The sequence below is a fragment of the Oryctolagus cuniculus genome, chromosome 16, assembly GCF_051225735.1.
Source record: "Oryctolagus cuniculus isolate XC-2025 breed Fujian yellow rabbit chromosome 16, ASM5122573v1, whole genome shotgun sequence".
NCBI classification, from domain to species: Eukaryota; Metazoa; Chordata; class Mammalia; order Lagomorpha; family Leporidae; genus Oryctolagus; species Oryctolagus cuniculus.
Window position 1 is genome coordinate 59,649,985 of NC_142882.1, and position 21,696 is coordinate 59,671,680.

Genomic DNA, 21,696 nt, shown 5'->3' on the forward strand with positions numbered 1-21,696 from the left:
GCAGGCCTGGTTTAACACTCAGCTTCACCCTGTGAGCTGTAGAAACTGAGGCAAGTGCCGTGCTAAATCAACGTCTGGTTTCTGTACCTAAATAACAGATGGGATGGTCTTGAGATAATACACTGAATTTCTCAGGTCTACAAATAGTTTGTGAGGGGCATTCTAGAAACTACAGCTCCTTTCCTCCCAGCTTTGAGCCTCTTGAGGTCAGAAGTCCTGCTGCGGAGCTTCACACTTATCCCAAGGGCTTCTATATCAGCTGGCACACGGTTGGCATAAAAAAAGTCTGTTGGTCAAATACATAAATTATTTCCAGCTGCCATCCACACGTGTCAAAATATGGGCTGTGAATGTGGTAGATGCAAAGAAGGGGAGACCAACAACACCTTGACATCAGTCCAACTCACCTCCATGGAACTCACTTCCCACCTTCATAGATGCCCTCATGGTGTCACGTGCAGTAAGGCCCTCCCTTTGTATCAACTTCCGTTAGACACAACCCCCAAAATCAAGGCAGATACAATCCAAACACCAGCATTACACACTGGAGTTTCAATTCAAACACAAGCAAAAATGCCACTCCACAGGGCAGGTGTTTGGAACAATGGGTAAGTTACTATTTGGGAGGCCTATAGGCCATGTCAGAGTGCCCGGTTAGAGTCCTGTCCACTCTTCTTCATATCTAGCTTCTTGCGAATAGGTATCCTGGGAGGCAGCAGATGGTGGCTCATGTACTCAGGTCCCTGTCACCCACAGGAGAGACCTCAATGGGGTTTTAGGTTACTGGATTCTGTCTGGCCCAGCTCTGGCTGCTGTGGGTATTTGGGGAGTAAACCAGCAGACAGAAAATCTATCTCTGTCCCTCCAATAAAAAGAAAATAAACAAATAAATCAATAAAATTTTAATTCCACTGCATTGAGATTACTCAAGGTCCATCTCTGCATCATCTTGACTGCGAAAAACTGATGAGGGCTGACTGAGCCCTACTCACGCTTCAGCTGCTGGCTGAGTCATCACTTCCTCCCAAAAGCCTTCCATGCGTTCCATGGTGGCCAGAGCTTATCCACCATTCACTGCACTTCTGACTTCTCATGGTTTTGATGTGTTATGCTGGTGGCAATAATGACAACTTGTCCACTGTCTGCTAGTGTTTCTCCCTTGCCTAACATCTAGTACTTGACAAATGGCAATTGCCCAATATATTGCTTAGTGAATGAATGAATTTATGAAGACTTTGATCAAAAATGCTGTCTTTTGACTCATGTGCCTCTGCTTAGTTGTGAACATTTACACCACAGCTGTGGTTTCCAACACACAGGAGTAAGATGTGGGAAGGCTGGGAAGCTCACAGTCACTGAGTAACTCTGTTTAATGCTGGGTACATAAAGTAACTCATAGACCTCCTACAAACCCTGGGAACTTTCACTCACTTTATACTTGACAGACGTGAATCTTAAAAGAGGTTAACGAACTCACCTACAGATCCAGAACCCTAAAGCAGCTGAGACAAAAGGCAAATTCTAAAACCTTCAAAGAAAACTGAGGAAATCAAGCAAAAAAAAGTCAAAGGTTTCCAGTTGGAAACTTAGATACTTGATGAAAACAAACAAAACCAACAATAAAACATACTTTGTTCTTCTCACCCAAAAGCAGGAAAGGAGCCTGAGAAGGAACTCAGTTTATTCTTGGCCTTTGGTTTGTAAGGACTTCAACAGAATTCTGCCCCCCACCCCAACTTACTACCTGAAAGATTAAAAAAAAAACCTGGGAGACAGCAAGTGATGGCTCCAGGACTTGGGTTCCTGCCACCCACATAGGAGTCTGGATCGAGTGCCTGCCTCCCAGCTTTGCGCTGCCCCACCTCTAGCAGTTGCAGGCATTTGGGGAGTGAACCAGCAGATGGGCGCTCTCCTCCTTTTTCTACCCATCTCTCTCTAATTAGTTAATTGTTTTTAAAAAGAAAACCTCCCCTTGAAGGCTTCAGTCTATTGACATCTAGCTGGTCACATTTTGACAAGCAAACAAACATTGACAGCAGCATCATGAAGGAACAAAGAGCACTGATCCCCCTTATTTAAAAAGGTTCCCTGCAGAGGCTTCTAGACCCTGAACTTCCTTTGACCTCTCAGCCCCAGGCCAGGGAGAGAAAGTATAAAATGAAGCAAACAGCAAAGGCAACTGCCCCAGGGGGAGAGAAGAGACAAGGGGAGGGGGGACAGCCAAGAGGAGGGAGCCTGGATGCTTTCCAGGGCCTCGATTTGCTTACAATGGCAGGGAGTTCCCAGAGCACTGGGCACACCTGCATGCAGATGCAAGCCTCAGGTACACCAAAGTCAAACCGATGATGTGGAATTGGATTGAACAGCCCAGATAAGTGAGAGTGTATTAAACACTGATGCTAAATTATGAAGCGCCCTGCAGCCTTTCACTGTCTTGAAGTGAGCACCTTTGAGCAACAGCCATGGGTACTGCAATAATGGGGCTTGTCAACAGGCTGAATACCCTAAGAAGCTGGCTTTGAGAACCGGATACTTGGGAGCTGCTTCCAAGTTGACATCAAGATACCTCCCAGTTGGGCACAAGGCAGTTTTTCTACCTGGGAAGTTGAATATGCAACGACCACACACACACATACAATATGCACCGACTGTACATATACATAACACGACAGGTCTGCCTGCAGTGCTCTCCTCCAGGGTCCGAGAAAGGATGACTCACACTGCTCCAGGGCCCATCAGATTCTGTTTCCATTTCTCCCTACAGAGACCATGGCTGCTGCCTACGCACAAGCAGACAGCTTTGGAAATCTTGGGTTCTCAATCCTCAGTTTCCTCAAGGGACAGGAAGCTAAGGCCAGATTCCGAGAAAAGCAAAGCGCACTGCTAGACTCTCATAGCTAAGCGTGTGTTCTCAGGGCTCAGCGCACATGCATCTCAATCGTGGGCCAGTTGACCAGACCGAGAGAAAATATCACAAATAACCGTAAAATGAGTGAGGACCTGACCCCGGCTCTGATCCACTGGTTTTGTTTTTCATTGGAACTCAGTGTGTAAGCTGAACAGAGCTGGCAGTGTCCAGAAACTCCTACTTGATCCATCTTACATCATTTATGTGAACTAATCTCATGTGCTGATACTGGAACATCTTTGTGCATTTCTGCTCTCTCCTCCCAGAGATCTCACTTCCATCTTGCATACATTAAAACCTAGATTTGCAGGGCCAGCACGGTGTCTCACTTGGTAAATCCTCTGCCTACGGCGCCGGCATCCCATATGGGCACCGGATTCTGTCCCGGTTGCTCCTCTTCCAGTCCAGCTCTCTGCTGTGGCCTGGGAAAGCAGTGGAGGATGGCCCAAGTGCTTGGGCCCTGCACCCTCATGGGTGACCAGGAAGAAGCACCTGGCTCCTGGCTTCAGATCGGCGCAGCACCAGCCATGGCGGCCATTTGGGGAGTGAACCAACAGAAAAAGGAAGACAAAACCAAAAACAAAACCTAGATTTGCACATCCATGTATCTTGGTTGTTTGCTGGACTTTCCCATATTTTTGAACAAATAAATGTCCATGAGAACATGCATATGAGCTTGGGATCTGACACCTTCCACCAAAATATGCATGGGCCAGAAGAAGACAATAGGCAGAATCTGTTCTTACTAGCTCAAAGGAGCTATGCTATGAAATTCCACAATTGCCAAGATTCTATTTTCTATTCTTTTATTTTAAGATTTTATTTATTTATTTGAGAGGTACAGTTACAGACAGTGAGAGGGAGAGACAAAGAGAAAGGTCTTCCATCCATTGGTTCACTCCCCAAATGGCCACAACAGCCTGAGCTGTGCTGATCCAAAGCCAGGAGCCAGGTGCTTCCTCCAAGTCTCCTCTGTGGGTGCAGGGTCCCAAGCACTTGGGCCATCTTCTACTGCTTTCCCAGGCCACAGCAGAGAGCTGGACTGGAAGAGGAGCAGCCGGGACTAGAAGTGGCACCCATATGGGATGCTGGCACTGTAGGAGGAGGATTAACCTACCACACCACGGCGCTGGCCCCATCCCATAATTCTATTTTTCCTGCTTGGTGAAAGACCCAAGGCACCAAAAATAAATAAGTAAATAAAACAGAAACTCACTTCCAGAGAGGTACTCTTGTTTGAACTTCCTAGGGCGGGCATTTTTCTGCTAGGTGCTCTACCGGGGAAAATTGTCCTGCAGACTCAGGCCCTCTCCCTGTGCCCTCTTAGAAACGGAAGCTCACAGTCAGGGCAGACAGCTCCCAAGGACATGGATCTCCAATACGTTTAGCCAGAAGCAGTGAGACCAAATCAAATGAAGGATGCCTTTGCCAGGGTGCTCAGGGGTAGGAATGGTGACTCTGAAGAACAGGGAAAGCTAATCTGGAACAGAGCTGTCAATAGAACAATCCATGTGTCACTCATTCCCCGGAGCAAGTGTGTCTCTACTTAGTGCTGCTCGGGCAGTGGAACAGGGAGACACCTACAAGGAAAAGGTAACCAAATAGCCCCATGGGCAGCCCCACCTGGAACTGCACCAACTCAGCCAGCAAATCCAGCGAGCAGCCAGGCTGCCAGGCTCCCAGGCTCCCATGCAGGCCCCTCTACGTATTGTTCTCGCTCCCCAGCTCATGGGCTTGCAGACAGCTGTCACAATCTGAAAACCCAATCTCCGGTTCATGCCTGCTCCTGGCCTAAGCTGGGTGAGACATCCCAGCACTTGGCTTACTCTCCAAGAGGCTCCAAGTCGGGCCCCCTCCCGGGAGAAAGCTGAAACCATCCTTTGGAAAGCAAGGCTTTGTGAGCAGCCAAACACTATCTCCCTCTTTAGCTTCAGGAAGATGCAGGGCTCGAAGCTGGGCTGTGAGCTCATTGGTGACACTCATGACAAAACAGGGAAAGGGTTGCCAGAAAGAAAATAGAAAGTAAATGTCACGCCTGTAGAGTCCAAGTAGTACGGTTTTTGCATAAATGATTTGTTCCCCTATTCATGAATTTACAGCCACTTGCTGTGTTGTAAGTACAGCAAAGCTGTAGGAGGGAATGAAGGAGATCCCTGTGACCTCCTTCCAGGAGCCTGCCTCTTATTTAAATAAACATCAATGAGAAAGGCTGAAAACAAAACTCTCTCTTAGTATCTGGGATGGTGCTGCCCAAGTAGAGATAAATCCGAAGATAAAGACAAGATCTCACTCTTCACAGACGGACCCCTGAGGTTAGGGGAGGAGAGAGTTTTAAGCTGAATTATCTAGAGAGTCGCTTCACTTCTCTACTTTATTTCTCCCCCTAGAGATTCAGCTGACACAGAAACTGTCTCTTCTTCCAAGTTTAACTTCAATGACAATCGGATTTCTCCGAGCCTTGCTGTCTACTCCACAGGGTAATTCCTTCTCTAGCTCCATCCTTAAACACCCTTTCTTCCAACTCTTATCAAAACCCTATTCCTGGGGGCAGGCATTTGGCATAACAGGTAAGACAAGGCTTGGAATGCCTAGTTCCCTCACTGGGGAGCTCTGGCTGCCCTGCAGACTGTACACCCTGGGAGGCAGCAGGTGATGGCTCAACTAGTAGTGTCCCTGTCCCCCACACAGAGCAGCAACTTTGGCCTGGCCCAGTCCCAGCCTCTGTGGGCATCTGGGGAGTGAACCAGTGGGTAGGAGCTCCCTGTCAATCTGTCTCTCTCTCTCCCTATCTAACAAATAAATACCACAATTTTCTTAAAAGCTCATTGAAAATGCATTCATTCTACTCCCACTCAAAACCAAACCTGAAAATCTGCTCCCCTCTTGATGACCCTGATCTAAGTGAATAGCATCAAGCGCTTCAAGCTGCAGACTCGGGTACCACTCGAGATTCCACTTTCTGTCTCCTCCTCCATATCCAAGTGCTGCTGGGCCTCCCTCTGGTAGGGCTGCCCCTCACTAAGGCCCCGGGTACATGAGCCTCGAGCCCCTCCCTCGCTGTGTGCAGCAGCCACTTGGCCTTCATTCACGTGGGTCTTTATGCAAAGATCCTAGGGGAGTTTCCTGGTCTTGAGTAGCCTAGAACATTCTTTCCCAACTCCCAACTAACATCTACTTATTCTTTATATTTCAGCTTAGATTTCGCTTCTTCAGAGAAGTCTTCTCTGAACCTTGAACCAGGTCTGGGCCCTCTGTTACCTCTTTGAGGCACTCATCACAGTAAATGGTAATTTCTGGAAACAGTGTTTGGTATTTGCCTCTGCCTGAACAGCCTCTGAGGATAAGAGACTTTGTCTTATCTCCTCCTATATGGCTAGTGCCGAACACAGTGCCAGGCACATGGTAAGTGCTAGAGATACATTTGCTAAGTGATTAAGTGATGACTGAGTGTCTTGTATATCACATATTCATTCAAATATATAAATAAGTCATTATCTACAATTATCAATTTTTATGTCTTTTTGATTGAATTACTCTAGAGTTTTCTGTCAGAATTTCACAATATAGTCACATTTCACATTGTACTCATTAAGACAAGTGCCTTTTGTTTAATAACAGCTGTCAAGATGACTTAACATAAAGAATACACTCCAACAAAAACCTGAAGAATATCAACACTTCACATGGGTTCAGTATACTTTCTCCAAAAATAGAATGTTTCATTTGTGTGAACTCATTTTTATTAACTAAGGAAAATCGTGATGGTCATTCTCAAAGCTGTCATAGACTATTTTATATGTCCCATATTTAACAAGCATTTTTCTTAGTCATTTCTCAAAAAGCTGTGAGGTAGGTTAATCAAGCTCTTTCCCTCCATATGGGGAAACGGAAATGAAGGAAAGTAGTTTTCTATGATCTCATGAGAATTACAGCTAGAAATGCGCAAGTCTTTCTGCTTAGGGCCGCTTCCCAAATGACAGAGGCCGGCCATGAAGCTGGGCCAAGGTGATAGGCACTGAGTTGCTAAATACTGAGTTGTAATTAGCTAATCAGCACGACTGAACCATGATAAGCAAATAATAAGACAGTAATAAACCACATTAGTAAGCAAGTCAAAACAATGTCACTATAAATACGAGGATCCACTATAATCTTCCTGATTTTACCCTTTAATACACATTCAGAATGTATTTCAAGACAACTTAACTCCACCTTTATTAGAAAACTAAAGACTGGAAAGTAATCCTTCAACAAAAAAAGTCTAACTTCTGTGAACCCTAGCACAGATGTCAATACCAATCAAGTGGCAGCTAATTACTGCCCTGTGTTTTGCTGTGTTTTAACTTCTCGCACATGCAAGAACTCACCTGCCTGCCTAACTGGACTGCAAGCATCATGAGGGCAGGGCTTGTCTTCTGATAGCTGCATATCCCTTCTGAAACTCCAGTACCCAGTACCCAGTCGTAACTCAATAAAAACGTGCTGACCCATCCAACACGTCCAATTAAACAAGTTAAATAGGAGGGCGGAAGGACCAGCTAATATGTAAAATAGATGAAATAAACAACATTTTTAAAAACTAGTTTTTAGCGCCAGTATGGTGGTATAACGGGCAAAGCCACCACCTGTGATGCCAGCATCCCATATGGGCACTAGCTCCACTTCCAATCCAGCTCTATGCCAGGGGCCTGGGAAAAGCAGGAGATGGTCCAACTGCATGGGCCCCTACCTCCTGCATGGGAGACTCAGATGAAACTCCTGGCTTCCGGTTTGGCCTGGCCCAGCCCTGGCCGTTGCGGCCATCTAGGAAGTGAACTAGCAATGGCAGAACTCTGTCTGTCTCTCCCTCTAACTCTTTCAAAACAAAACAAATAAATCTTTTACAAAACTATTCTAAAAACTATTTTTCTAAAATGGATTATTTTTGGTGAGATTCAGGTCAATGCCCCCTTCCCCTGGGTCATCTGTCAACAAGACTCTGACTCCGAGCCAAAGGCCTCTCCTTCGTTCCAGATTCTTCACTAACAGCTACTTGGACATTCCAGAGGCCACGAGTTCAAAAGGTCACCCGGGCTCATCATTCTGCTTCAGCCATGGCTCTTCTCTCCCTGGTCCCCAACAAGGCAAACAGAACCAAATGCACTAACACATCCAAGTCCAAATAAGCTCAGAGAATGTCTCCCTCTCTTTCTTGACTCCAAACTTTAGTTTACTCAATTCCCACTTCAAACGTGCTCCCTGTTCCTTCCTCCTCAGAGGTATTACCCCCACTCAGGCATCTTTTCCAAGTGGCCTCCAGGCCTCAAGTACCATCTCACAATTACTATACTAACATTCAGATCTCAGGACCAGCATGTGGCAGAGTGGGTAAGTCACCATTTGCTCCACTGACATTCCATACTGGAGTGCCGGTTCCAGTCCTGGCTGCTCCAGTTCTGATCCAGTTCCCTGCTAATGCACCTAGGAAAGCAGCAGAAGTTTGCCTAGGTACTTTGGCCCCTGCTACCCACGTGGGAGACAAGGATAGATTTCCTGGCTCCTACCTTTTGCCTGGTTCAACTCTAGCTGTAGTGGCCATTTAGGGAATGAATCATTTAGTGGAAGAGCTCTCTTTATCTCTTTCTTTCTCTTTCTGTCACTCTTTCAAACAAATAAATCTTTTTTTTTTTTTTTTTTTTTTTTGGACAGGCAGAGTTAGACAGTGAGAGACAGAGAGACAAAGAGAAAGGTCTTCCTTTTTCTGTTGGTTCACCACACAAGTGGCCACTACGACCGGCACCTTGTGGCTGGTGTGCTGCTCCTGGCTCCGAAGCCAGGAGCCAGGTGCTTCCTCCTGGTCTCCCATGTGGGTGCAGGGCCCAAGGACCTGGGCCATCCTCCACTGTACTCCCGGGCCACAGCAGAGAGCTGGACTGGAAGAGGAGCAACCGGGAAAGAACTGGCGCCCCAACCAGGACTAGAACCCCGGGTGCTGGCACTGCAGGCAGAGGATTAGCCTAGTGAGCCATGGCGCTGGCCACAAATAAATCTTTTTAAAAAATAGTAAATTTTTTAAAGATTTATTATTTGTTTGAAAGGCAGAATGACAGCAAAAGAGGGAGAGGCAGAGAGAGAGAGAAGTCTCCCATCTGCTGGTTCACTCTCCACATGGCCACAATGGCCAGGCCAAAGCTAGGAGCATGGAACTCCATCCGGGTCTCCCATGTGGATACAGGGGCCTAATGCCTGGGCCACCCTCCACTGCTTTCCCAGGTGCATCAGCAGGGAGCTGGAGAAAGTGGACTCGCAGAGACTTGAAATGGGGCACATATGAGATATCAGGGTTGCAGGTGGAGGCCCAGGCCACTGCACCAAAACACTGGCCCCAAGAATGAATATTGTAAAAATAAAATTCAAATATCATTTTGTTACTCTCTAGCTTAAAGTAGTCTCACAATTCTTTATAATTGAAAGAATGAAAAATTAAATTCTTTAAAATACCATGCACAAAAAAAAAAAAAGAAAGAAAGAAAGAAAGAAAGAAAGAAAGAAAGAAAGAAAGAAAGAAAGAAAGAAAATTTCTCTGGAAAATAGGGAAGGGGACTTCCCAGAACAAATCGCTTTTTGTTGTGAGTAAAATGTGTTCAAATCCTTATGTTTACTTGTGAATAAGACAAAGAGGAATCTTTTTTTCTAATTCCATGGATCACTCGCTGGCCCCTGTCTTCCTTTTCATCATTCTCTCTCACTGCTCCTTGAGGTGAAAGGTCGCCTATGCCTCCATTCCTTGCACATGCTGTTCCCTCCATTCACGAACTGCTATCCATCAACATTGCACTGGAGAAGCTGCAGGAAGACCCCACACAGAAACCTTTGAAGAAAAGTAACTGATGATCTTGAGCACTGATTTGGAGAGGAAGGAAAATGCTACCTGCACCAATTTAAGTACTAACTACTTATAAAGTGATTCGGGAGATTTTCATCCAGTAATTCCATGTTAACCTACAACAAACAGATCCAACCACTCCCTCTTCTTTGGGGATTATCAATGAGAGGTGAACACAGAGAGCTCAGTAGGACTCACATCGTAACCCCAGTCAGCACCAACAGCTTTTCCAGGAGTCCATAAAAGCAGCTCCGAACCCTGGGCTGGTTTACTCAGCACGGACCGAGTGGCTCCTCGTTTCTCTCACATCTTTGCAAAGAGCTGATATCATTAAAAGGAAATTGTGCCAGTTTCTTCCTTGTGACTCTCAGGCTCTGTCTGAGACGCCAACCCAGCTCATGCTGCACATCTTCCCTGGCCTCCCTTGCACTCCTTCAAAACCATGTTCATCACTTCCAAGTATTCATGTCAGTCTCTCCTTCCAGCCTCTGAACTGCCCAAAGTCAGGTGGCTTATCTACTTCTGCATGCCCATAGCTTAATAGAGCAGTCAGCACATAGTAGGTACTTGACAAATGTTAGTCAAGTAACATTACGTTTGCCTGAGCATTATTTACCCCCCTTTTAAAAAATCAGTTAAAAAGAAAAAAACTGAGTAAGAGGTCCTAAACAAGAAATTTAAAATTGAAGACACAGGTTTCCCTGCCCACAGCTTATTCCGAACTCTATCCACCTTTTCTGTGTAGTTCAGAAGTAACTTAGTCCTGTGGACATCAGTGGGGTATTAGGGCTCTTTCAGAAAAAACACATTTAAAACAACCTAAGCAGAAAGCACTTGACTTGCTCCAAGGAAACACTCACAGGAGCTGGGGGCCCCAGGAGCCCCCTAAAAGACTTCCACTCCATCTTCTCACCTCTGTGTCTCTGAGTGTTGGTCTCACTGCCTTCTGCTTAGAGAAGTCTTTATATATGAATTAACAGTCACCATGAACACCCAGAGAAGAGGAATGAACACTTTCCATGGCCAATAGTGAAATCTCAGTCAAACACTGTGTTCCTGCTAGGGTTCTAGACCCAGCCTGACCAGCCACTGATGCAAGGAGGTGAAATTCTATCGTGTTGCACCCCTATGTTGGGGTGCAGGAGATGGGGTAGGGAGCAGCAGGACCTCTTGCACCACAGTGAGGGGACTGGGAAAGTCTGCTGGATTTATGAGAGCAGTAGCTGTTGCAATCTACTAACCTAATAGCCATTCGCCCACCTTCACTGTCACAGTATTACATAGTGCAGAAACCACTTTGTCATCTTCATAAAACATAAAGTTTATTATACCGACTACCTCATAGTTGGCCAAAAAGAGAGCTTACATCATTACAACTGTGGCCATCAACACCAAGGAATAAGTGAAACCTGTCTTATGCTCTCAACTTTAAAAAACACAGCACAGAAATACCTTGTGGCCACCATGCAGTAGGCCAGCAAAGAGAAACCCTTGGTCAGGACCCAACCGTGCAAACCCAAGCAGCCATGAGGCTTCCCCACATCATCCGGGGCACAGAGAACATCCACACCATATGTTCCCACACTGGAAGATTCCACAGCAACAAACTGATCCGGGAGCTCTTAACAGTTCCACCCACTCCTAGAGAAGAAAGAAGCGGGACTACAGCTCCTGAGAACAACCAAGGTTGACAGAGAACAAACATGGGGCTTCTGGGGAGAGTGAGAGGACAGCATCCCTCCGACTGACTGAATTATGACAGCTGAGGAATGCCGTGTTCATTCTCCCCCAGCTTAGAGAAACTGGGACGTGTCTCCAAGAGGTGGCAGGGCCGCAGAGGCAGGCTGAAGAACATGTCACTCTAGCCCCCGTCAGCCTCTCCACCTGCGTCAGTATGCAGCCTCTTACTCAGGCACAGAGAGCCACCAGGCTAGCACACCTAAGCTTCCACAGACAGAGTCTAAAACTCCCAATTCCAGGGCCAGATGGACTATTTGTATGTTGCCAATGCTACACGGCTAGGTTAGGCTTTTGTCCTAATCCTTTCCTAGGGAAATATGTACCACACCTCAAAGTTTCAAGTACGTGTTGATGATGTACCACATACAGGTGGCATCGCAGGCACTGGGGACAAACCAGTGAGCAGAAGACAGGAGTCCCCATCCTCATGAAGCTTATATTCCAGTTGAGAGTGACAGACAATAAACAAAATAAATAAATAGACAACACTGAGATGACAAGGAGTACTAGAGAGAAAGCTAGGACAGGGGATGGGTAAGGATTGGAGTATATAGACGATCATCCCAGAACTCCGCTCACTGCCAGGAAAGACCACTGTTCACCACTGCAGAAAATCGGAGACACAAGGGGAGAGCAAAGGGGACAAGAGCAGGATTACACGTGGGACACGGCTTTGCCACGCTTGCCCAGTTCCTACCTCCGTCTGGATGTCCGTGCTCCATCCTAGGTGATGACGTTGATACAACCTGCCTTCTGGCTAACTCCTGGCATGTGGCCATGGACCCGAATGTGCATTTATCTTCATTTTAAATGTTATTAAGTCACATCACAGTCTTTATGCTTCCTTTACCACCTACTAATTGAGCACCTACTGTGTGCTCAACCCTGTTCCAGGCCCTCAAGGTATAGCAGTGAATGAGCAAGACTCACAAAACATCTGCCCTTGAGGAACTTAAATTCCAATACAGGAAACAGCAAAATTCAACAAAAACAGGAGCGAGACTGACACGAATGGGATGAGATGAGATCCTACGAAGTCATCCGGGTGTGAAATGCTCATGTCCCACACCTGGCTGGCTCTCAGACGAGTGGACGGAATTCCATCCATCTGTGGTCACTTACAAGCCCTTTCCATGAGGAGATCATGATAATACACTGAAACATGAGAATCGCATTGTGGCTACTGGGTCTTTCTGAAATGGTCCAAGTGCAGCTTCTCTTTCTCTCACTGACAATCTTCCCTGTCCACAGAGCATACGTGCAGTCTCCAATCTCCTGAGGGTTTCTATTGTGGACTGCAAAAGCATTATTCCAAGTCCTAGAAAGGAACACATGCTTTGGTTTCCGGAGTCTTTAGCAACATAACCTAGCACTGCTGTTTCGTTTGGAAAAAAAAAAAGTGGTACTCAGAATCAGAATGACAGTAAAAAATGTATATAATAAATAACATACCCTTTTCTAATGAGAGTGAAGCTAAAGCTCCCATGGGATCAGTGCTGGGCAAGTGTTTCAGTAGGAAGGAAAAGCAGAGTGATTAAAAAACACAGACTGGGGAAGGATCACCTGCACCTGCCCATTCCACACTCAGGAGGAGGTGAACACATCGTACTGCAATACCTCAGGGAGAGAAGTCGGATACCAAACCCAGGAAGCTCCAAGACCGCAGGTGCATGCGCTAAGTGCTTTTTCTGCGTAAGTGCCCACCCTGGCTTTGCTGAGCTGACAGAACGCTCATCTGTAGGCTGAGTGGCTGCTTGGAGTAGTGGCGTGAGGCTGAATGGTGAAAGCCTAAAAGAAGCAATGCCCGAGTGTGTGGAAGTGACCGCCTCTCGTCGGCAGGGCAGGGAGCTCAGCTCACCGTCACCGACACTTCCAAGTTGCTCGCCTCGGACCCAGACTTTGTGGACACAACAAACTTTCTGCGTGCAACACAATGTGATGGGACACACAACCAAGAGCTTACTGTAAACACCGCTCTCCAACAGTGGCTGTGTTGCAGGCCCCTCAACCCTCAGGACAGCTTGCCAGGGAGGGAGACAAGATTGCAAAGTTCGTTATAGCCACTGCTTGCAGCAGCCAGAGAAGTCAAAAGCCAAATGCAATGGGCATGAAGCTCACTTGGATGACTGATGGAGCAGCGTTGATAAATGATACCTTTCAATGAGGCTCCCCTTAAAGAAACACAGTGACCTATCACTTCCTCTTGGAAACTCAGTGTCCTGGTTAGGACGTGGTCTTCCCTGAGATGAAGCTCACTTATTCAGTGCCTTTTGACCCCGTTTGTCTTCTGTTTGTGTGTGTGTGCTTTCAGAAATAATAAAGGCAGACAAACAAACAAACTCGTGCAAAGCTAGTTTTCCCATCCATGCCCTTGGGAGGAACCTAGTACCTGGAGCACACAAGAACACTCGGAGAAAAACTATTTTCTTAAAACCATAGGACGCCTAATGTGTGATGAATGGAGCACGTGGTCCTCCCGAAAGGTATCTAGGAGCTCCCGGATTACGGAGGAGCAAGCCACAAACGTGCACTCACCCCAGCTTCCTGCCGGGGGTGATGGGCAGTTCCTGGTTTGTGAAAGCTTCTCACTTCTCACGGGAAACACCAGGTATCTGCAGGTCAAGCTCCTCAGTACTCAAACGAATTCAGAGATCTCCTCCAATCAGTCCACCAGAATCCTGGCCGCGGCACCCAAACCAAATGGCCTATTTCACTCTTCTAACCCTGCCAGGAAACCCAGTATTGCTTCTCATTTCCACTTTCTCCAAAGCAGCCTTTCCTCCTAATAAGCCTTTTTGTTTTTCTCCTGCCAGAAAGAACCCCAAGGAAATATAAGAAGTTAAACCACACAAGGGAGAAAGAGAAGACAATGTAACAGCCGGACTGCATGCTGAATTTGCACTGCAACCAAGCCCAGGTTTGTAGAGAAAACTCTTTGTTTGATTAAAAGTCCCTGACCACGGCCCCCAGACTTTTCTTCCCGGATAGAAAGGACCAGAAACACCTCCTTATGTAGTGTGTTACTACCACTGATTTATCTCAGCACATCACTCCTACCCAGAGAAAGCAGTGCGAGGTTGGCGGGGCACGGAGAAGGAGAGACAGCCCCCTGCCCGCGGCCAGGAAGGTGGCAGTGACTGTAATTTACAAGGAAGCAGCTGTGGAACTTCTAGGGCCCTGCAGACACGGGATGAGCAGGTGAGGCTGCGGCTGTGTAATGAATAAGGATGGGACAGGGGAATGGGACGAGAGAAGCAAATAGGTTTACTTACAGCCCTCGGAGCCGGAGCCAGATTTTCTCGATCTGTTCTGGCTGAAGGTATTTCAGAGAATTGCTCTCAAATTCTTCAATCTCCTTGGTTGGGGACTCCATAGCTGTAGAGGACCACCGCGGGTGAGGCTGGGAGAAACTGGGCTGCCCCCTCCCCGCCTCCGCGCAGGGTCCAGCAGCTCTGCCCAGCCCGGCGCCGCGCGCGTGCCTGTCACTGTCACTTTCTCTGAGCGCTCCCCTCACGCGGTCTCCAAACCCGGACTCAGAGCGGGCCTGGATGGGGGGCGATCCTGACCCCAAGGGTTCCCTGGAAGCAGCCACGGGCACCAGCCATGGCGCTGGGATAATGCCCAGCGACACAGATAGGGACTGTGCTCTCGCTCCAGGAGAGAGCACCTTGGGTTTGTTTAGATACTTTTTTTTCCTCCCTAAACAAAGCCACGGAAGCCACCAGGGTGGCAGCTTGAGGATTTGGAGGAAAGGGAAGACAGGGCGGGGAGGAGAGATGGCAAGGAGAAAGTCTGAAGGGGACCCCTGGCAAGAGCCTGGGGGAGCGGGCGCGGGCGGGGTGGTCCCACCCTGGGCCGAGCCGCCGAGCTCCGCCCCGGGCCGCGCCCCCTCCCCCACCCCGCCCCTCTCCCTTTTCTCTCACTTACCAGCCGCTCGCTCGGCTGAGGAGCGGAGCGAGAAAACTGACAAGTGAGAGAAGTCGCTGTCCCTGTCTGGGCTGGCACCGCGGACGCGCAGGGAGGGGCGCGCCGTCTTCAGGGCACGCGCCCGCCCCCGCAGGGCACCCCAGGGCACCGCAGCCCCCAGTCGGCTGCGTGGGCGGCTCCAGATCCCGTGCCACTGAGGTGGTCACGCAGATCCCGGAGAAGGGAAGTCAGGTCCGAGTCCTCCCAAAGCCCAGGGCGGCGGCGGCGTGGGTGGCAGAGTTTCTGCCTAACGCTTCCCTGTACAGCCTCACCTAGGTGCCTGCCGGGGAGCCAGGTGCGTTGTGAAATATTAAAGCAATTGGTAGATGAAAATGACCAGCGCCATGCTTGGAAAGTCTTGATACTAGCAGGAGTTTCTCTCTCCTCCCTCTCTCCTTCTCCCTCTCCATCTCCCCGACCCCCCAATGTCTATACTCCTCCAGGGTTCCCTGTTGGGTGCTGGCAGGGCGGCCGCTGCTCCTGGCTGACAGTTTCAGGTCCAGGAACCTGCAGCTCACCTAGGTGTCCCCCTAGGTGAACTACCAGGTCAGCAGAGTAGAAGACTCTGTAAGAGAGGGCCTGGTGTGCAGGGAGAGGGGAGGATGGAAGGGAGATGAAGCCGGCAGCCACAGGCAGGAATGCAAAGGGGAACAAAGGGCCCCCTCCAAGGGACTGCAGCCCTGAGAGCCCAGAACTGGCCTTCAGACTCCCACGATGGCTTCCCCAGGGGCTACTTCTCCACTGGAACGGAGGATTCCTGACATACAGGGGGCAGGTCATGGTTCTTTCAGCCCCTTCTCTGCACCAACAGCTCACTTCTCACACTAGGTTATCTGCACACAAGTTCCACTTGTGTGACCTTGACAAAAGAATGAAACGACAGTGTCTGTATCCTACATGGTCATCTGTTTGTTGATTAACGTTCATTTTCCAGGAGTTGGAAGGAGGTGAGAGTCGGGGGATGGCATGCATTCTAGCACAGAAGTTACCGCTGCCTCAAGGTATGACGATGACACATGTTGGATCAAAAAGGACCTTGGGGTCGGCGCCGTGCTGTAGTAGGTTAAATTGCCTTCGGCACCAGCATCCCATATGGGGTACTAATTTGTGTCCCGGATGCTCCTCTTCTGATCCAGGTCTCTGCTAATGTCCTGGGTGGAAGATGGCCCAGGTGCTTGGGCCCCTGCCTGCATCCCCATGGGAGACCCGAACGAAGCTCCTGGCTTTGGATTAGACCAGCTCTGACTGTTGGGGCCATCTGGGGAGTGAACCAGCAGATGGAAGACCTCTCTCTCTGCCTCTCCCTTTCTCTCTGTAACTCTGCTTCTCAAATAAATAACTGTTAAAAAAGAAAAAAGTACCTGCCCACCACCTTGTCATGCTGTGCAGTCTCCATTCAGTCTAGCCCCTGCCAGGTTTCCTGGCCACGTGTACATCTTCACCAGAGGTCAGGGACTCACAGGACCTGGCTCCCCAAACACACAGACGTTTGAACTCTGAGGTCTTCATGGGAAGGGTTGATGGCTCCTCGCTGGAGACTTCATCGAATTATGAGAGGGGTGCCTGGTGGGGGGGATCTTTAGGTCACTGTGGTCCCACACACAGGAGACAGTTCTTGAGAGAGGCTTGCTTATTTAAGCCAAATTCTGCCTAGTTTCTCTCTCTGCTTCCTGGCTCCTGGTGTCCTCACTCCTCCACCCCTGCTCCACCAGGGCAGCCTCATTAGATGCCCAATTCACAGGCTGCCTGACCCCAAACTGCAAAGCTACACACTACACACCAAAGGACACTCTTTTCTCCCCAAGAAGCTTCGCTCCAGCCTTTTAGTTAAGTTCCAAAATGTTGACTAGTGCACTAGGCAAAGACAGCAGCAAGCTGCTAATATACTAAGGTGGAGTTTATTTACCCGACTCAAACCAGTTATGGGGAACAGTGACCTGGGGGATGCGGTATTAAAAGAAGAAAGCATTTTAGCAATTTGTTTTAGGGATGGAAGACAGGAGCCTGGTCCCCATGTGAGGCACTCCCTCCAGTGTGAACCTCGGACATCCTGCTGTCAGAACACAGACATGTGGTAGTGATCAACACTGTATGAACAAACGTGCTGGAAACTCCCTGTGGCCTCAGCACAGTCCTAAGCATTCTATGCACATGTAATACCCAAAACAACTCTATGAGGTAGCCACAAGAAAACCAATGCACCCAGAGGCTCCCTTCTAGAAAGAGAACCGAACTGGAGAAGAACAGAGTTTGAGTTAGGGCCCATTACCTTATCATATGGAAACTTGTGCCCATCAGGGGCCAACGCTGTGGCACAGCTGGTTGAAGCCCTGGCCTGAAGCGCCAGCATCCCATATGGGTGCTGGTTCTAGTCCCAGCTGGTCCACTTCCGATCCAGCACTCTGATATGGCCTGAGAATGCAGTAGAGGATGGCCCAAGTCCTTGGGGCCCTGCACCCACGTGGGAGACCCGGAAGAAGCTCCTGGCTCCGGATCAGCATGGTTCCAGCCATTGCAGCCATTTGGGGAGTGAACCAGTGGATTGAAGACCTCTCTGTCTCTACCTCTCAAATAAATAAATAAAATCCTTAAACTTGTGCTCCTCACCACATTCCCTCAACAAAATGATTTTCTGTGGCTCGACTACCTTGATGACTCTTTGAAGAAAGGAAGTGCTGTGAGGAGCAGTGACTGCTGCCGAATGCACACTGTAAGTCATGGCTCCTCCCAGGACTGCAGGACAGCAGGACAGGTGGAGACGGTGAACAGCGCTGCTCGCCTTCCTGCCCATGCCGGCCTCCGACTTCTTCCGGGCCTCAATGTGATTTTCATCGAGTCAAGAGAAACACTTTTTTTTTTTTTTTTTTTTGAGGAGTAAGGAACTTTAACTACAACTATGCAAATCAGATGGGAAAGGCAAAAAAAAATCTTTAAAACAGTTTCTGAAACAAGATTTCATTTCATTGTCAAAAATTTCTTTAAAACTAAGCATGTATTAGAATGTTGGGGAGGGGCCGGCATAATGGCATAGCAAGTTAAGCCTTCACCTGCAACGCTGGCATCCCACATGGGCACTGGCTCAAGACCCAGCTGCTCCACTTATGATCCAGCTCCCTGCTATTGTGCCCAGGAAAGCAGTAGAAGATGGCCCAAATGCTTGGGCCCCTGTGCCCATGCAGGAGACTCAGAAGAAGCTGCTGGCTTCAGGCAGGCACAGCCTTAGCCACTGACAGCTATTTTGAGAGTGAACCAATGGAGGAAAAATCAATCAATCTCTCTCTCTCTCTCCCTCCCTCTCTCTCTCTCTCTGCTTTTCAATAAATATAAATAAATAAATCTTTTAAAAAAGAAGGTTGTGGAAATATACATATAAAACTTTGTTTTATTTTACAGCCATAATAGTTTTTGAGGGCAGAAAGGGGCCTGAAAGATAATCTAGTTTAGAGATTTTCAAATTTTTGAAGTAACAGAACATTTTATTTCAGATAAATTAAGGAACTCCACTGCATACTTCGGTCTCAAAAAGTGAAGATAGAGTGGCTGTGGCTGCCCGAGGACAAGGTTGTTAGTTCTCAGGGCCAGGGTTCACCTCTGCTAATCAACCCAGGAACACAGAGTCTAAGAAATCTCAATGTCACTCCTAGGCTTGCTTTGAAGTTCACTTCCATGGTGACTTTCCAACCCAGCCTCAAGAGTAACACTCTAGGAAACAGCACGGGGCTGAAGATTACTCAAGTATGGACAGGACAGGCATACACACACAACTGACAGTCCAACAGTACCCCCAAATGTACTCATGGTAACTCTGGACTGTCTACATGAAATATAACAAAAGATGAGAAGGAAAGTGCACTCCACATCACAGGCAGAGTTCCAGAGAAGCCGGAGGGCTACTCAGCAAGGGAGTAGGAGTCGGGCTCATCTCTCAGACTTCATGATTCACTAAGAATCACAGTCACCGTAACCACCACCACTACCAGTTGTTGAGAGCTATCATATGCCAAGATCCACGCTGCGCACATCACAGGCTGGTTCATTTCCTCTTCAGCAAAACATCTGAGTGTGGGTTTCCCTTTGTCCATCTATGTGTGAAGACCAAAGAGGCTCCCAGTAGTTGAATGCTTTTGCAAAGACAGCTCATAAAACCCAGACCAGAAGGCAAAGCTTATGCTTTTCCCTTGGCTATACCACCTCCAGGAAGACACACAATAGATGAAATGTAGACACTAGAGTGAGCCACTGCGGCACAGGTGAAGTAGCCGAGAGTACTGTGGGGGGATCAGGAAGGCTAGAAAGTGGCTGTGACGTTCAAAGTGGGTCATAAAGGCAGGCAGGAAGAGGCCACTGCATGCAAAGGCGTCCAGAAACAGGAGAAGGGGCCCAGTGCTCAGCAATCCATCAACAGTCCTGTGTGGCATGATTCTGAGTGTCTGGCGAGGGACAGTAGGGGAAAATGCTGAAAGGGTGAGCCAGACACTTATGGTCATGCAAGAAGCTTGGGCTCCCCTACAGATGTTAAGGAGCCCTGGGTGGTTCTAAGCAGCAGGAGGCCTGGGCACACGTGGAGGGTACCCTGGGTGTGGCAGCAGGCATGGGCACACATGGAAGGTACGCACTGTTCTTAGATACTAACACATGGTGCACTGAGGTCCGCTCTCTATGCAACTTCCCCAGGGAGCATGGAACAACCACGGGGCAAATGATAACCAGAGCCCCATAAGAGGAAGTCAGCTGGTAAATACAAACAGGCTCCTCAAAGGAGCAAAGAAAACAAAGCCAAAAAAAGCAAAGCCCTGTCTCCCGCCAACACTCATCTCCCAGCTGCAAGATAATGACTGCTTGCTTTGACCTCCACAGAGCCCTGGATTCATTTTTCACGACACAGCAGCGACATCACCAAGAGAACTGTTGACAGGAACACTCTGCAGGCATGTTTAGGAAGTGGGGAGTAGCACCAGGCACTGTCTACGGAGGCTCTCTCGCTCACTGCCTTCCCTCTTGGGCGAGCAAGGGGCCTCTTTGTCATATAACTTTTCCTACTGATGTCTCCTCTGTCAATTTTGTGATTTGGAGGAGTCTGTGTCCCAGGACCCCCTTCACTAAAAAATTTTTAAAAATAATTAAAAAAAAAAAAGGTAAAGGAAGAGGCAGTGGACTGGTTAAGTCCCCCTCCAGTCAAAGTCCTATCTGACATGGGGCTCTGCGCAGTAGCTCCTCAACCCAGGAAGTGGCACAGAGAAGTGAGAAAGAGAAGAGGGGAGAGGAGAAAGCATGGAGTGCCAGGCCAGGGCAGGCCAACGCGGCCGTCAGTGTTTGCCCCTCTCTCTGGCAACTGCCCTCATAGGAGAGCTCATGTAAGTCTTTCACCAGCGGAAGCACAGACCAAGGGAAGGCTGAGGAGTGGCACTGATTCATCAGGGGGCCTCTAGGACCAGACCCTTCTTTTCTCTGGCCTCGGCTGAGCTGGTCCCAGTCACCTCTGGATCCCTTTCTACTGCTTACATATTCTGATTTGAAAGACAAAGCCTACCCCAGGCTAACCAACCAAGCTTTGCTTTGGCCCAAGAAAACTGCAGTAAAACTCATCTCGGACCTCACCAGGCAAAATGTGATTATAATAGACACAGCTAGGCTGGCCAACCAGAGCCATGCTTTCCACACCTCGGAGCACAGCGACTGGTCCAGGGGCTGACAGGTCCCACATGTGCTCCTCATGGGGCATCTGATGTGGTTACCAGAATAAAAAAGGTCTATTGTTTTCATTGTCACAACAAGCTATCAAACTTAAAGTTTTCTTGGCTCTGGGGTTATCCTATCTACCCCAGGAAAGAATACACTACAAAAATGACACCAACACAGAGAACAGAACTAGAAAGACAAAGGGGAATAATGAGAAACATTCTTTTGAGCTCCTTGATTGTGTTATGCCTGAAGTCAAAGTTACCCAGGAACTTTTAAGTTACATGAGACAAAAAATGCCCCGTCTCCTAATTTTCTTTTCAGTCAAACTAGTCAGATTTGTGTCACTGATAGCAAAAAGAATTCTGATTGACACAATTACCCCTGTGATGTGTTGTTGTAAGCAGCTAAACATTGCATGGCTAGTTTCTTGAACAACGGAGACTCTCATAAAATAGAAGTTGGGATGGACATTTGGCACAGTGGTTAAGTGCCGGTAAAGACCTGTAGCGCAGCTGGAGTTCCTGGACTCAAGTCC

At 48.2% G+C, this 21,696-nt stretch overlaps 1 protein-coding gene and 1 long non-coding RNA gene across 14 annotated transcripts in view; one reads left to right on the forward strand and one right to left on the reverse strand.

The window, feature by feature from the left end:
• The window catches only part of PDE1C (phosphodiesterase 1C), a 653,560-nt gene that overhangs the window by 294,185 nt on the left and 337,679 nt on the right, over positions 1–21,696 (reverse strand). For 4 of the 11 annotated variants that reach the window (XM_017344418.4, XM_089315483.1, XM_070059703.2 and 1 more), the window contains exon 1: positions 14,786–15,392. The exons of 5 other annotated variants lie outside the window; for them this stretch is intronic. In XM_017344418.4, the coding sequence (XP_017199907.3) occupies positions 14,786–14,886 (101 nt within the window). In that variant the 5' untranslated portion in view covers positions 14,887–15,392. Of the gene's footprint in view, positions 1–14,785; positions 15,393–15,440; positions 15,790–21,696 lie in introns of those variants that run through there. 2 more of the 11 variants (XM_070059705.2, XM_089315482.1) reach the window with 1 other exon arrangement.
• Positions 13,984–16,836, forward strand: LOC103349441 (uncharacterized). Of its 3 annotated transcripts, XR_517611.5 has the most exons (4): positions 13,984–14,121; positions 14,327–14,430; positions 16,414–16,480; positions 16,616–16,836. It is a non-coding gene; the product is annotated as an uncharacterized LOC103349441 (long non-coding RNA). The 3 variants fall into 3 exon arrangements; XR_011383133.2 differs by lacking the exon at positions 13,984–14,121 and having other exon boundaries at positions 14,130–14,430; XR_016222600.1 differs by lacking the exons at positions 13,984–14,121; positions 14,327–14,430 and adding an exon at positions 14,496–14,711.